Consider the following 16,686-nt stretch of genomic DNA (forward strand, 5'->3'; position numbering starts at 1 on the left):
ATTTACCAGCAAAAATATTGTCTTTGAAGGATAAAATTACAGCTTTTGATCTAAAAAGGAGAGTCTGTTGTTTTAGATGATGAGGAGGTGGAGGAGCTCCATGGGTTATCTGAGGAGTTGTTCTCTTTATCTCGGATAAATAATAGTATTTGTTGGCAGCAGTCGAGGGCTCAATGGCTTAGTGAAGGGGATGCTAATTCAAAATTCTTTCATGCAATTATGTCTAATAGGAGGAGAAGGAATGCGGTGTCTTGTTTCTTAGTGAATGGGGTGCTGGTGGAAGGGGTTGAAAATGTTCGCAGTGCTATTTATAATCATTTTTCATCTCATTTTCAATCCAGCTTGGTAGAGCGCCCTAGTATGGCTGGCCTCCAGTTTCGCTCTTTGTCTTATTGTGAAGGGGTCGGCTTGGTGAAGCCGTTCTCAGTTGAGGAAGTGAAGGCAGCAGTGTGGGATTGTGAAAATTATAAATGTCCGGGACCTGATGGTATATCCTTTGGTTTCATTAAAGATTTTTGGGAATTGTTGAAGGAAGTGTTGAGGCAAAATCCCTAAATAATTTTAAAGATAACAAACCTTGATGATTAAGGAATTAATGGACTTTGATTAATTTGTTGGTATTTAACTTGTGCTCTTGAGTGGTTAATTAAGACAGGAACAAGTTTCAATTCATACCAAGAAACAAAGAATCAAAGGACATAAAGACTTAAGAACTCAGTCAGAGTTCAGAAAGTTAAAATGAGTTCAGAAGGTTGGACAGAGTTCAGAAGGTTGTTCATGATGAACATCAAGAACCAAGCCCAGATATTCATGAACAAAATGAAGAACATGCAAGGTCTACGTGACTTAAATAAAAGCCCAGTAAAGTACAATGACTAATATCAATCAAGGAATAAAGGCATTTAATTGATTAAAGTCAAAGAGGGCATCTTCAATGTTCATTCAAGACTATGAACATTTGAAGTACAAAACATCAGGAATATTCCATCAAGAATATCATCCTAGATGTTTTCTAAGCTGCACTTCATAAATGTTTCACTATTAGGATTTGATTACATCAAATGAAAGTCTTACAAATCATCCTAAGTGAAACAAAAAGGAACATTCTGAAGTCCCCTGAGTTCAGAAAGTTCGATCCTGCTCCATGCTTTTTCTGACATGAACAGTATAGTTGTTGGAAAGAAAAAGGCAAAGACAAAAGCAAGATCAAATCTTTTTCAACAAGATTTCGACACATAAGGGAGTTGGTACTGTACAAAGCAAACCAAATCCCCTAAAGCATGGAATGAAAGTGACAGCTCCACTTTATGAGATCCTGCACTTGTTCCAAGGCAGATTGCAAAGAAAATCTGACCAAGGAACATTCTGAAGTCGTACAAAGCAAATCTTCAAGTACAACCCAGAAATTCATGTGACATTCATCTGCAAAAAGCCCAGATGCACATCTGACCGTCAATTCACATGAACCCAGATGAAGATCATCAAGAACACAACAATATTCTGGAAAATTCTCAAGAACACAACAACATTCTGAAGTATTCTCAAGAACACAACAACATTCTGAAGTATATCAGTTTTGCCCAGAATTCAAGTGTAAGTTGGTGGGTCCCATGACACGTGGCACAAGACCAGTGGACACTCTCCAACGGCTACAAAGGTTCAAGAAACTCTATAAAAAGAGATAAAGGCCTCAGCATAACACACACCTTTGCAAAGCATACAAGAAAACAACATAAGAGTGTTTGAAGCTTTAGCAAAAACATTGATCATCACAAAGATTCCAAGAAGTCTTCAAAGTGTACATCAATATTTCTCTTATCTTTTTAAAGATAAATCTCTTCCTCCATTTATCATTTGTCTGATCTATATCATTCAAACTCCATACAAATTGTAAACAAAGTCTCATCTAGCTTTAAGGGTACTAAAGTATTAGGTTGAGCAGAAAGGTGTAAAGTCTAAGTAGGTAACTTAGCAAGAAAGGTGCAAGCCTGCTGAGGCTTAGAGAATACAGGTTGTGTAATTGTTCAGGTGAACAGAGTTGTACGGTGCAGGATTTGAGAAGTTATCTCAAGCATCATAGTGGAAAATCTCACAAAACTGTGAGGAGTAGACTAGCCCACATTGGGTGAACTACTATAAATTTCTGTGTGCCTTTCTTCTCTTCTCTTTACTCTTTAATTTCAGTAAACACAACACACACACAAACACATTTAATTAACTTAACTGTTTAAACTGTTTTTCAGACTAACACTTCAGAACGTTCTGAAGTCTGTCAGTTAACTTAACCATTCCAAGTTTTCAACTTGAGAATAAAATTTTAAGTGACAGGTTTAATTTTTAAAAGGGTCACAATTCAAACCCCCCCTTCCTTGTGACTATATTATCTACTTCAGGAAGATGTGATGCGTTTTCTTGTTGAATTCCATAGGAACGGTAGGCTGGCCAAAGGGATAAATAGCATCTTCATTGCTCTTATCCCAAAGGTGGATAGCCCTCAACGGTTGAATGATTTCAGACCCATTTCATTGGTGGGAAGCATGTACAAGATTTTATCGAAGGTCCTTGCTAATAGATTGCGTTCGGTTATGGGATTGGTTATATCAGACTCTTAGTCGGCGTTCATTAAAGGTCGACAGATTCTGGATGACATTCTAGTTGCTAATGAAGTTGTTGATGAGGCCCGTAAGTGTAATAAGGAGCTTTTACTTTTCAAGGTTGATTTTGAGAAAGCTTATGATTTGATCGATTGGGGATATTTGGATGAGGTTATGAATTTAATGGGGTTTCCGACTCTTTGGCGGAAGTGGATAAAAGAATGCATAGGAACAGCAACTGCATCTGTTTTGGTTAATGGGTCGCCTACGGCGGAGTTTTCGATGGATAGGGGGTTGAGGCAAGGTGACCCCTTGTCCCCTTTCTTATTCCTTTTGGCTGCAGAGGGATTCCATGTGCTGATGGAGTCATTGTCTGCTACTAATCTTTTTACAGGCTATCAGATTGGGAGAGGTGATCCAGTTGTTGTTTCACACTTGCAATTTGCGGATGATACTCTAATTTTGGGTGAGAAATCTTGGGCTAATGTCAGGGGAATGTGGGCTGCTCTTATGCTTTTTGAATCCTTGTCTGGGTTGAAGGTGAATTTTTCAAAAAGTCAGTTGGTCGGTGTAAATGTTGAGAGGTCGTGGTTAGCAGAGGCCGCTAGGGTTTTGAATTGCAGGGTTGGTGCTCTTCCTTTTGTATATTTGGGGCTGCCTATTGGTGGTAACGCGACACGTCTGTCTTTTTGGGCTCCCTTAATTGATCGCATTAAGTCTAGACTGTCGGGGTGGAAATCAAAACATTTATCGTTGGGTGGCCGTCTGGTTCTGCTGAAGTATGTTCTGTCATCTCTGCCTGTTTATGCTCTTTCCTTCTTCAAGGCTCTGGCAGGTATTGTCTCCTCTAATGAATCTATTTTAAATTGTTTTTTTTTTGGGGGGGGGGGGGGGGGGGGTGAGGACCATAGGAAAATAACATGGGTTGATTGGAATTCTGTTTGTTTGAGTAAGGAGGTTGGTGGTTTGGGGGTAAGGAGAATTAGAGAATTTAATAATGCTCTTTTAGGAAAGTGGTGATGGAGGTTGTTGGTAGATAGGGATAGTTTGTGGTTTAGGGTGTTGTCGGCCCGATATGGTGTGGTGGGCGGCCATGTTTTAGATGGGGGTCGTGTAGCTTCCTCTTGGTGGCGTGATATTGCAGGCTTTAGAAGGGAGGAGTGGTTCAGTAATCATGTCAGTCGTGTGGTGGGAGATGGGATGTTAACTATGTTTTGGTCAGATGTGTGGATTGGTGGTGTGGCGCTTAGGGACAGATTTAGTAGATTGTTTGATTGGTCGCTGTCAAAGGAGGTGTCTGTGCTTGATATGTGTCAGTTAGGGTGGGGGGGTGGATGGAGAGGCGTGGCAGTGGAGGCGAGGGTTATTTGCGTGGGAGGAGGAGATGGTGGGGGAACTATGTTTATTACTTCAAAATGTAACTCTGCAGGTAGACAAGGAGGACAGGTGGCGTTGGGACTTGGACTCGAGCAACGAATACACTGTTCGGAGTGCTTACAAAGCTGTGGCTTCTCATCATACTGTGGCACCTACGGTTATTTCAAAGGCTCTCTGGCATAAGGATGTTCCTTTAAAGGTCGTTCTGTTCGTGTGGCGGCTGTTTCGAGACAGGTTGTCTACTAAAGATAATTTGTTTCGTCGTGGAGTTCTGGCTAATGATGCCAGATTGTGTGTTGGCGGTTGTGGCTTCTTGGAGTCTTCCTCTCATTTATTTTTACACTGTAATATTTTTGGGGAAGTTTGGCACTTTATTCATCGTTGGTTAGGTGTTTGTTCGGTGTTTCCTAGTGTGCCGACGGATCACTTAAATCAATTTAGTTTTGTTCGTGGAAACTGTTCTAAGGAGTGGCAATCTATTTTGCATCTCATTTGGTATGCTACGGTGTGGGAAATTTGGAAAGAGAGAAATAATAGGTTATTCAACGGAAAAGAATGTTCAGCATTTCAAATTGTCGACAAGATTAAGTCACTATCGTTTTTGTGGTTGAAGGCGAAAACAGCTAATCTCTCCTTTAACTATCATATTTGGTGGCTTAGTCCATTCTCTATGTTAGGCATTGGCTAATGCTTTTTCTTTCTCTGTTTTTTCGTTACTGTTTTTTGTTTCCCTCTCCTTGTACAGATACTTTGTAACTTTTGTTTCTTTCCTGGTACACCTTGTGCTAGGAAGAACTCTTTGATGCGGTAATATATTTCATTTTAGCCTCTTCAAAAAAAAGGAAAAGTGTGATTTTAATTTGTAGGGACTAAAAACAAAATTCTGAATATTTATAGGACCATTTACTTAATTAACCCAAATAAATTTAACGTAAATTAGCCATAGGTAGCCCCACATAACTTGTTCAAACTTTTATTCTTTCAAAAACTAGTAAATAGGCAATTACCCCCTGAAATTGTAGGTTTCGTCAATTACCCTATGAAATTAACAAAACTTCAATTACCCTCTGAAATTGCACAACGTTAATTAATTTACCCCCTCCGTCAATTTTTTTTGTTAGTGAACATGACGTTTTGCAAATACCCCCTGAAGTTTTACACATATATGCAAAATGCCCCCGAACTTGAAAATTTATATTTTTTTTATGTGTAATGAGAACTATTGTTGTTATTTTTTATTTATTTATTTGGGGGCAAATAGGATAGAAAGGTAACATGGTGATTTCCTTGATGATTGATTTATTAAATTTAATCTGGAGAAGTGAATGAATGATACCATCTTAAAAATATGAAGGTTTGGTCTTTTCTTTTTCGCATTGCATGTCATATTAGAAGAAAATGTATAGACCTTAAATCTTAGACTATGTTAACTATTTGGGAAATGGAAAGTCTTTATATTATTCTATGAAGTGTGAGTTGTGCTCCAAGGTTCTTGGCTTGTTTTAGTATAAAAATGAAAAAAGGGCTTTGTGTCATGTTTTACACAGGAACATTAGTTCACATCTAATTATGTACTAATCTTGTTCTTGTATTGTGAAGGTGGTGCACACTCCTTAATTGTGACATTGTTTCTCCTTATTGCTACTCATGTTAAGCCTTAAGCCTGGTAAACTCAAAGTGATGAGTGTGAACTCTCTCAGGACAATTGTAAAAATAACCATTATTGTCACTTTTAAAAAACTATGGGAAAAGCAAACAGGAACAAGCCTATTTTGATGTATATATGCATGTAGTTTTCCCAAACCCCAAAATTAATATTTAGTTTTAATATTTAACTGTTAATTGTTTGCCTTTAAGAAAAAAAATAACATAAATTTTTAAGTTCGGGGGACATTTTGCACATAACAAAAAAATTTGACGGAGGGGAAAAATTGATTAACGTTGTGAAATTTCAGGGTGATAATTGACGAAACTTACAATTTCTGGAGGGTAATTGCCTATATACTCCTTTCAAAACCATTCATTTTGAATTTAGAGTGCGTCGTATAAAACACTTATGAAATTGAAAAATCTGTTTGAATAGTATTTCCTCGTTCATTTTGATGTTTCGTTTAATTTTAATGAAATTGAAAAATCTATTTGAATAGCATTCAACAACTTTTGGCCAAAGCACTTTCCATTTAATTTTATGCATTAAAAAAAGTGCCTTTTTCAGTAAGTACTTAATTGATATTGTATTTGGCCTAACTTCTCCTTAAAAATGTAGAGAAGTTGAAAAAAAACTCAGGTCAAACGATATCTTAGTCTCCCACAACGATAGTGTAGAAGCAACTGAATTTGGGAGAAAAAATTGAAAAACAGTTAAAAGTTTTTAAAAATATAAAAATTGGAAAATAGTTAAAAAAATCGGTGAGGTAGCACTCAACCAAGCAACACTAAAAAAAATTATATGCATCAGCATAACAAAAAACAGACAGACGGACATAAAATATTACTCTAAACGGTAATGTGTGTGTGTGTGTATATATTCGCGAGGTTGAAGAAAGGAAATAAAAATATTTGGTATCATTAAATGACAGCGTGAAAAAAAATATTTGTGAGGTTGTGATGATTAAACGATATTGAAATTAATTATATAAGTGATAAAAAGATAATAAAATTCCTTTTCAAAAAAGATAATAAAATTAAATGGAACCTCCTTAAAAAATTAAATGGAACGATTCAAAAAATAAAATAAAATAAATTTAAATTGAAGAAAAAAAAATATTAACGTGAGTTGAAAAGAGGTGCTTGTGAAATAAATTGTCGAGAAGTAGTTTTTTAAAGTAACATTCAACAACTTTTGGCCAAAGCTCATTCCATTCAATTTTATGCATTCAAAAAAAGTATTTTTTTTAGTAAGTACTTAATTGATATTGTGTTTGGCCTAACTTCTTCTTAATAGAGAAGTTGGAAAAAATTCGGGTCAAACGATACCTTAATCTCCCATAACGGCAATGTAGAAGCAACTGAATTTAGGATTATTTTTATTCTTATAAAATAAATATAAAATAAAAAATAAAATAATATAAAATAAAAAATATAGTACTTGGATGAGATGGCACTCTCCAAGGGTAAGGAATTATAGAATTACCAAATTACCCCTCCTAGGGGCAAAATTGTAAATTCATATTGAGTTGGAGGCTTCTCAATTGTAAAAAAATCAAGAATCTTGTTTTTCTGAACAACACAATGAAATTGATTTATTATAAAAAAAATTCATCTTTATTAAAATGTTGTTTAGGCTAGACTGTAGGAGAAGAGATCATAGAGAGAATTGCATTTAACTAATATTTCCAATTCATTCTAAAAAATAATATCTTGGAAGTATTTTAATTATTCAGTTATGGAGTATTTCAATTTTGCAGACAAGAGAATAAAGAGAATTATGATAGGATCATGTTTTCAATTTGGGTATTGTAATCATTAAAAACAATAATAGTGTGTGATTGAAAGAAAAGATACACAATAAATAAAAATGTGGCACTATTATTAACCTTTGATTAAATAAAATCAATGGTTGAGATTTGGTGTCAACGGATTCTTACTCATATATATAATACGTTTGTAAAATATCGGCCAAACACTAATACTTATTTTGACTGAATAAATACGTGCGACTGAGTAAATATAGTAATCCATAAATTATCAGTGAGAAATTTATACATTGTTTGACCAGTAAATATAGTAATCCATAAATTATCAGTCAAAGGTTCATACATTGTTTGACCAGTAAATATAGTAATCCATAAATTATCAGTCAAAGATTTATACATTGTTTGACTAGTAAATACACATGACATCTATTAAATAACCTTGCATTCGGAAAAACAAAAGTTATCTTCATCATAATTGATTTTTTTTTTATCTCAATATGGAGCTCAATAGCTCAAATTTATCACATGAAAACACTAATTCTGCAGATGATAGAAATGTTGAAAGGAAAGCTTTTGAAGAATCAAAAGTTGGTGTAAGAGGTCTTGTGGAGAGTGGGGTGACAAACATCCCACGCATGTTTTATTCTGGAGAATTGAACATCTTTGATAACTCAAACAATAACTCAACATTGAGTGTTCCCATCATAGACCTCAAGGGCATTCACGTTGATCCAGCTCGTCGTATTGAAGTAATTAGTCAAATTCGAACTGCATGCAAGGAGTGGGGATTTTTTCAAGTGATTAATCATGAAATTCCCATTTGTGTATTGGATGAAATGCTTGATGGATTTCGTAGGTTTCATGAACAAGACTCTGAAGTGAGGAAACAATTTTATAATCGTGATAATAAAAAGAATATTGTTTATTTTTCCAATGCTAGCTTGTATCAAAACAAGTATGTTAACTGGAGAGATAGTTTTGGATGTTCTATGGCTCCTAAGCCACCCAAATCTGAAGAATTTCCTGAAGTTTTTAGGTAATCAGTTAATTTTGATATCATTTATATTTTTCTTTTAAATGTTAGTATTGTTAGTAATTGTCAATATTATGTTGGGAATGAGGATCCGACCTTCAAAATCCTTATTACTTCATTCTTCAACTCCCTCACCCAGCCAACATAATTTATAATTAATATGACAACAGTCTCTCTAGGATCTTTGTATTATTTTGTCGGGGATATTATTATTATTATTATTATTATTATTATTATTATTATTATTATTATTATTATTATTATTATTATTATTATTATTATTATTATTGATGTTTTTGTTGTTGTTGTTGTTGTTATTATTATTTAAAAGGTAAATGGGGAAATATAGAATTATTATTAATTAAAGTGACACCAATGACCAATTAACAAGGTTAAACTCTTATCATTGAGCCGACACCGCATGGATAACTAATGATATTATTTAAATCGCAACCCTGAAAATATTTGTATAAGTGCATTCCTATAATATGATTGTTTTACAATAACTCTTTTTTTTTTTTCAAAGAACTTTAGATTTAGATATTAAATTTTCAAAGGTTTTTTTTTTTAACAAAATTTTCTTAAAGTTAACATTTGAGAATTGGTTTTATTATTATTAGCCATTTGTGTATTTAATTTTTACAAATGGTAGATTCAAATTATTTAATTTTTTAAAATTGTTTGTGTGCTTGCAGAGACATTATAACTGAATATTCCAGCAAAATAATGGCATTAGGTAATACTATATTTGAGTTATTCTCAGAGGCTCTTGGATTGGATCCATCTTATCTCAAAGAATTGAATTGCTTAGAAGCACTTTATGTTCAGGGTCATTATTACCCATCATGTCCTGAACCAGAATTAACTATGGGTGCATCCAAGCACACTGATCCTGGTTTCATGGCAATAGTTCTACAAGATCAATTGGGTGGTCTTCAAGTTCTTCATGAGAATCAATGGGTTAACGTTTCTCCTGTGCATGGAGCTCTTGTTGTCAACGTAGGAGATCTTTTGCAAGTATGTATTGAATTAATATTATATAACTTTTTAGTAGTTATATGTTTTATTTCAGAGATTTATTGTCATTATTTATTTCTTTTTTACAAAGTATGCTTGAGTAGAATTAAGAAATTAAATTTTTATTGAAAATTAGTTGTTCAATCCATAATTTACATTTATCTTTTTTTTTTATTTCTATAAGTTTAAAAGATATTAAAACAATGGAAGAAACGAAAAACAAAATAAAGTGAAATAAAAAAAAAATCCATACTTCATAGTTACCTAGATGTCATTGTAATTATATACTTATAGAAATTTATTTGTCAATGTTACAGCTTATAACAAATGACAATTTTGTCAGTGTTTTTCATCGAGTGTTATTAAGTGATAAAGGACCAAGAGTTTCTGTAGCTAATTTCTTTGGAAATCTTTATGATTTGGATGAAGCTTCGTCAAAGGTTTACGGTCCTATAAAGAAATTGTTATCAGAAGAAATCCCACCGATCTACAGAGAAACCAGCTTTGAAGAATTCATGGCACATTATCTGAAGAAGGGATATGATGGGAGCAAAGCCTTGCAACCTTTTAGGTTGTAAAAATAATATATTTCAAATAAAAAAAGAGAAAGAAAAAAAAACTTAATAAATTGATATCTTTCTCTTTCGATTGTAGGTTTTGGTTTTATACTTTTGGTTGGTGATTTTATCGCCATTAAATAAAAGGTTATTTAATAAGATTTTAATTATCTATGATGCCTATGGATTAATAGATAAATTATTTTAAAGTCGGTTCTTGCATATTCATATATCTAGCATCATACCCTTGCATTCGTATGGACACGTTGATTTGTAATACATATATAAAATTAATATGATAAAGTTTTTAAAACTCAACTATTTGCTAAAATATTTGCATCATTTCCATTGCAAGTTGATGTGTTCCGAATCTAAGTCCAATTTTTTGCTATGTTCTTTAATCAAAGATTGTGCGATTCTCCTCTCCATTGATGAAATCTTTCAATGTTTCTTCAAACACAATTTGATCTATTTGTTCTCCTACTGCTATTATATGGTCAACTTTGCAACTTGTCATCATTTTTTTTTTTTGAATTCATCATTAGTCTTCCTAAATGCAAGCATGCATATATCTTCTCTATTATTTATTTTTTTGATTTTATTTCTCTCGATTCTTTCATTCATCGTTTCTTTTTAAGTAGAATTTATGTACATGATCTTGTATAGTTGTATTGACATTTCCAAGTCAATCTCGTAGAGCAATGATGCAGCATGCACATTTTCTATCTTTTATAAATACCAAACTTCACACAACTCTATTGCATCCAAGAAAACTGCTGCATAAAGCAAACAACTGCTTTTAATCGTGATTAGCATGAATTTCCAGCCTGCAACTCTCAAGTGTATGGATTGACTAAAGAAAGAAGGATTCCTTTATCTAACGATTGATGGTTGACAGTCAATAATTGTATTCTATCTCAACTGCTTTTAATCGTGATTAGCATGAATTCCGAAATTTTCTAGACAATTGGGTGAATGTTTGGACCATACTCTATTTCATCAATAATTGATGTCGAAAAAATCATGGTTTAGCTATGTTTGAACCGATGTTTTTAAAATCGACCAGTCATTAAACTCGAAAGCAGTACCGATACAAGGTTTAATGGTCTAACTGAGGTTAGATTGGTAATAATAAGATAACATTTTTCATGATATATTAAGTAAGGAAGCTTCGTATATCATTTTAAAAAACTCAAAAGTATTCTTTTTTGAAGTCACAAACAAATGCACTGGTATAATCCTGAATACATGGTAATAAAATGAAAAAATTAACCTTCAAAAGAATAAAAACATTAATTTTTTGATGTAATTTTTTCGACGTGGAAGGGGAAAATCAAGACACCATAGAAGAGAAAAGCAAACCATGCAGAACTATGAAAACCCAGCAAATAACCAATTTCAGTTTTTGTCCCGTTTCCTCAACTAGTGGTACTGTGGATTATTTAGACAAGACGAAAGTCCAGTTTCAATAATAGGTTTGAACATGATTTGGTCTTAAACTATTGTTTGATAGAAGTGACAAAACGTTGTTTTTCCATTTGGTCCGACAGTGATTTACAAACTAAAAAAAAAATTCCAAACATGATATAAACAATTGGGACAAGAAGGAGGGAGGACCTTTAAGGCTTTTCCAAGTGTTTGAAGAACATCAACAATCAGTCCATCTACGTCTGCTCCTAAAAGACATAAAGCCATAAAATGATAAACAAACTAATAGAAGTTAAATTATTGAATTTCTTTGATACTAGGTTATATTTCAAAGCATCTATACCTGGCAAGTTTATAATTTGGGAAATTTCTCCCATGCTTAAACCTTGGTCACTACACTAGCCTTCTGGGCATCATAAATAAACACGAATACCTGAGCACAGACAACATATTCTTGTTCTTGATTGGAAGGTACCGTCATCAAACATCGTGCATATACCCTGCCATAGCTTCATAGGGTGATTCAATATGGTTTCTTTCCTCAGGTATTGGGTCACATGATTTCTTTTTGATTAAACTCAATACTATTGTACAAGAACTCTTTTGACTATAATTCAATACAAGACCAAATTCAGTATTTCGGAATTCGGATATACTATCTCTCTTTTCTTGAAATTCCACTTCACTTCCTAGATGTGTAGATTGGTCCAAGTCCATTTTTCTTCATAGAATAAATTTCATTTGCATCATCTCCTCTTTTTTTTTTTTTTTAAATAATGGTATTCGGCTCAAAGGACTGAACTAACTTGCATCATCAACTTGATGAATAAAATATATCCAAATTCTAAAACAAGAACAAAAGAGAAACAATCAGTATCACATGGTGCAGTTCGAAAAGAAAAAACAATCAGTATCACATGGTATTATTCAATGAAGTGCCAAAGCATTAGTAAGCTTGCTTAACTACTTTCTTTCAATATCACTCAAGTAATTCAAGTATTATTCAAGACAAATTATTTGGAGTGAGAACACAAGAATCCTTTTCAATATCTCCAACCTCCAGCTCAACATTATAGAGCAAACAAAAACTATGAAATAAGAAATAAAGACCAAACCCAATAGTTCTATTTCTAAGCGCACACAAAAACTCCTATAAATTACAGTCCTCCACAATCTTCTTGGTAAATTACAGGTGCGCCATTACAACTAAGATCAAGGCACCACAGACGTAACTTCAAACTTCAATTGACAAGGACCCCTATAAATATGAGTTGTTATTTTAACATCAAAATACAAGCAATGTATGTGTTTATCTAAATATCTTTTACTTTTTATTTTCTACAACTTACAAACATTTTAAAAATACACACAAAAATCATAGAACCCTGTATGTGACATCAAAAGTTTTACCTCAAAAATCATTAAATATAAACGATGAGTACCTCTAATGCACCTTGCCCAAATATAAAATACCCAAATTATCACCAAATGCCATGTTTACGGAAAATACAACAGCAAAATAGTTTCTATGTTTAAAGATAAAAACAAGAGCATTTTGTTATCCACTTTGAAAAGTCACCTCTGCACAATTTTGATGCAACAAATGGTCTACGGCACTGATTTTTGTTTGACTGTTCCACTTTTTAGTTCTACTTTGCTGTCACGGCTTCTATTGTCATCGCTCCTTGCTCTTATAATTTTGAACTTGCCAGCAGATGATGTTCCTTCCTCCTTGCCTTGAATTCTTTGTCATCACCTTTGTCATCATCCGAGTGCACATACTATTTCGCACCCATTCTTCATATTACAACACAACAACCACGTCAACCTTTCTTTCCACTGTGCCATTATTCTGGTCATGCCAAAAATCCCACTTATCGCATTATCTCTTCTCCATATTTTGATCAAAGGAATTACTCCCACCTGATACACTTGCAAATTGTTCAAAGTACTTCCGAGTCTAATTGCTCATTGTTGTCGTGACACCAAGCCACAAATAAACCCTCCACCAAACTGTAGAAAAGACAGGGCATTCAAATAATAAGCGGTTAACAAGATCATATTCCTCACACCCACTTACACATAAGGTTGCATCCCCGCTAATAATTCCTCTCTTTAACAGATTATCCTTCGACGTGATTTTATTTTGAAACAATTGCAAACTAAACACCAAGACTTTGAGAGGTATAGACTTGTGCCAAATCTTTGGATTGTATTCAAACTGATGTTGCATCCATTCAACTAAGTAACTAAAACTTAAAATATATGAATTCATTTTCACGGTGTAGCATGCTTAAGCAGAATTAGAGTGAATGGATAAATAGTAGAAGACATAAAAGTTGGTCAAGATCCTTGCCGAAGTACGACATCAGTTAGTAGCAGAACTTAGAGGAAGCTCACTACTGGTTGAAAACTCTCTGGTTCTTAGCGGCCCAATTCCATCTGATGTTTTCACCAAAATACTTTCAACAAGTGCATTAAAGACCAATATACTTTCGCCAAAATCACCACCACCATCTTGTACGAACGAATGAACCTTCCTCCCAAAATCAAAGGCTCCTACTGCACCACACGCTGAGAGCGTAACTACCGAAGTAGCATCACCCAGTTGCAATTGCACACCGCTTCGTTGCACCATTCTAGTAAACAAATCAAGTGCTTCCACAATAAACATGACAATCCATGATAGAATTCCACGAAGCTAAATCCGGTTTGCGCCTTTCCTCAAACAGTTGGTGTGCAATTTCTAAATCCTTCAACATACCATACATATGCATGAGAGAACTCCTAACCTTAGTATGAGTTTCAAAACCAAATTTAATTAAGCTACAATGCGAAAGAAAAAGTGAAATTATCAGGAACAACACCATCATATTCATAAGCAAGTTGCATTCTTTTGCAGAAATGAATAGCATTGTTAATTTAATATATGCTAGTTAAGCTAAAAATGACACTTGATAACCGACCATGTTTTCATACTTTCTTCATTAAGCTACATAGAGAAATTAGTATAAACCAACTCATGTAACATGATCAATTGAACGGTTTAGGTGAAAATATTAGGTGTGTCGGTATCTTAAAGTAGCTAAGGTAAGAACCCACATAACCTCATCTTCTTTAAGTATAAATTTGGAAATAAGTAACAGTAATTTGGGTTTGAAAATACTACCAGCGTTTAGACAGAATGCGTATAAATTATAAACGGTAGTTTTTTAAATTTTGATTAAAACAAGGGTCATGTTAACCTGTGCCCCCGAGGCACTGGTTAAGGAAACCGAAAAAAGAAAATTTTAAATTAAAAAATACACTTTATTGATTTTTAAGGGATTGACAACACAATTTCCCACGCAGAACATACTATATTTGCTTCTTAACCAGTGCCCCAGGAGCACTGGTTAACATTTCCTTTAAAATAAATATCATTTTTGTTGTGAATTCGGACAAAATCACACCAATGAATAACAAAGATGTGTGGAGCAAAGGAAGTGGTAATCAATAGATAAAATGTCTCCAAGCAACAACAACAAAAACAGATCTAAATCTAAGTCTAGAGCAACACCACAAGCATAATCAAAGCAATAAAGATAAGCAATGAAAGAAAGGAACAAACACACCAAGATGGTAACCCAGTTCGGTCCAATATGACCTACTCTGGGGGAGAGAGCAGCCCTCCAATCCACTAAGATGAAAGTGATACAAATGGGTTACAAGAAATTAGCTTAAAAGCTCACAAAAGAACAAGACCTAATTTCTACCCATTTTCATGTCACCCACACTCACAATGAATCCTAAGAGAAAACACAAAAGGAAGCTTTTGATCCTTCCAATGGTGAAATCTCACTACCCAAGGTGTTTACAATGTTTCCCAACCCAAGAGATCCTCACTACAAAGACACTCAACCCTAAAGTTACCTCCTTTGTAATCCAAGTTTCTCTCTCTTCAAGCTCTCCTTCAAAATTGATGTAAGATTTTTCCTACTCGTCATATAACTATGTACACGTGAGTATATATAGGATCGTTTCCACAGGGAGTTACGTTAATCATAAGCATTTACACAATCGTTCATATTAAGGGTTTGGATATATTCAAGTTTGTTTGTAACACTATATCCATAAATTACACTAAAGTAAAAACGAGAGGGGATCGAACTATTTCGCTTGCGGTATAAGATAACGAGCAAGCATAACAGCAGCAATCTCTCGATCGATTAACAGACTCTAGCTTTATAACCAATATTATTACAATCATTTCTACAATATCCTTCGTGTCCAAAGCGACATCGTTATTTCTAGGTTATCGTTTAAACATTCGTGTCCAAATTCCTTAAACGATAACAAAGTCGATCGGATAACTTAATCGACCGTGTCCAGCCTGGTTAAGCATCCGAAAGCATTAAAATCTTGATTAAAAGTAATTATCAAAGGTTTACAAACTTGTCAAGAGTGATATAACATAAGATAGATTGTTATTCTAGTTCTAGATTCAAGAGTTTGTGTCCAAATCATCTTGAATCTCTTTGAAAGCATTAAAAGCAAGAATAACAACAATATTGAATCATATAGCTAGAACCATATATATTAAAAGATCAAAAGATTACATAATAGCTTGATTGTTACCTCAATACTACAAAGAAGGTTAGTTACATATAGACATGTAAACTAATGCAAGGAATGAAGGAAAGATGAAGATTCCATGCCAAGATCCTTGATGTCTCAATGAATCTAGGGTTGAATCTACTCCTTAATCACTTGCTTTGTGTTTCTCTCTATGAAATAGCTCTAACCTCTCTCTAGAAATGTGTAAAATGTTTTCAATGGAATAGTGAATACCTAAAAGAGAGGTAAAAATGCTATTTAAATGGCCTGTGTTTTTGCACCTGCGCTAATAGCGCAACTCACGCTAATAGCGTGGTAAGGCGGCCTATAATCTGGCCAATGGGAGCCTGCCACGTTGTTCTTGCCCTGCTGCTACGCTCCAGCCACGCTAATAGCGTGGCTCTCTGGAGCATTTACGCTAATAGCGTGAAATACGCTAATAGCGTAGCTCTTCAAACCCAGCTTTTGCTTCCACGCTCCAGGTACGCATATAGCGTAGCTCTCTGGACATTGTACGCTAATAGCTCAGAATACGCTATTAGCGTACTCTTCAAGAGTACTCCAGATCCACGCCCCAGGTGCGCTAATGGCGTATCCCTCTGGCCTTGGGCATTTCTTCATCACGCCAATAGCGTAGGATACGCTAATGGCGTAGTTTCTTGAACTTT

The 16,686-nt window shown here is 34.3% G+C and overlaps 1 protein-coding gene and 1 long non-coding RNA gene across 3 annotated transcripts; one reads left to right on the plus strand and one right to left on the minus strand.

Moving 5' to 3' along the window:
- Positions 1-7,849: 7,849 nt before the first annotated feature.
- On the plus strand, positions 7,850-10,171 carry LOC146899843 (1-aminocyclopropane-1-carboxylate oxidase homolog 11-like). The gene is made up of 3 exons (XM_085735199.1): positions 7,850-8,423; positions 9,116-9,437; positions 9,755-10,171. The coding sequence occupies exons 1-3, from the start codon at positions 7,885-7,887 to the stop codon at positions 10,013-10,015; spliced, it is 1,122 nt and encodes a 373-aa protein (XP_085591325.1). The 5' UTR covers positions 7,850-7,884; the 3' UTR covers positions 10,016-10,171.
- Positions 10,172-10,640: 469 nt separating this feature from the next.
- Positions 10,641-14,514, minus strand: LOC146899844 (uncharacterized). Of its 2 annotated transcripts, XR_015022595.1 has the most exons (4): positions 13,002-14,514; positions 11,766-12,266; positions 11,612-11,670; positions 10,641-10,770 (listed from the first exon to the last, which is right to left on the minus strand). It is a non-coding gene; the product is annotated as an uncharacterized LOC146899844 (long non-coding RNA). The 2 variants fall into 2 exon arrangements; XR_015022594.1 differs by lacking the exons at positions 10,641-10,770; positions 13,002-14,514 and having other exon boundaries at positions 11,589-11,670.
- Between the last annotated feature and the right edge of the window lie 2,172 nt (positions 14,515-16,686).

The sequence above is a fragment of the Medicago sativa genome, chromosome 8 (genome assembly GCF_051527215.1).
Source record: "Medicago sativa cultivar Bolivia chromosome 8, Bolivia_mono, whole genome shotgun sequence".
Taxonomy (NCBI): Eukaryota; Viridiplantae; Streptophyta; class Magnoliopsida; order Fabales; family Fabaceae; genus Medicago; species Medicago sativa.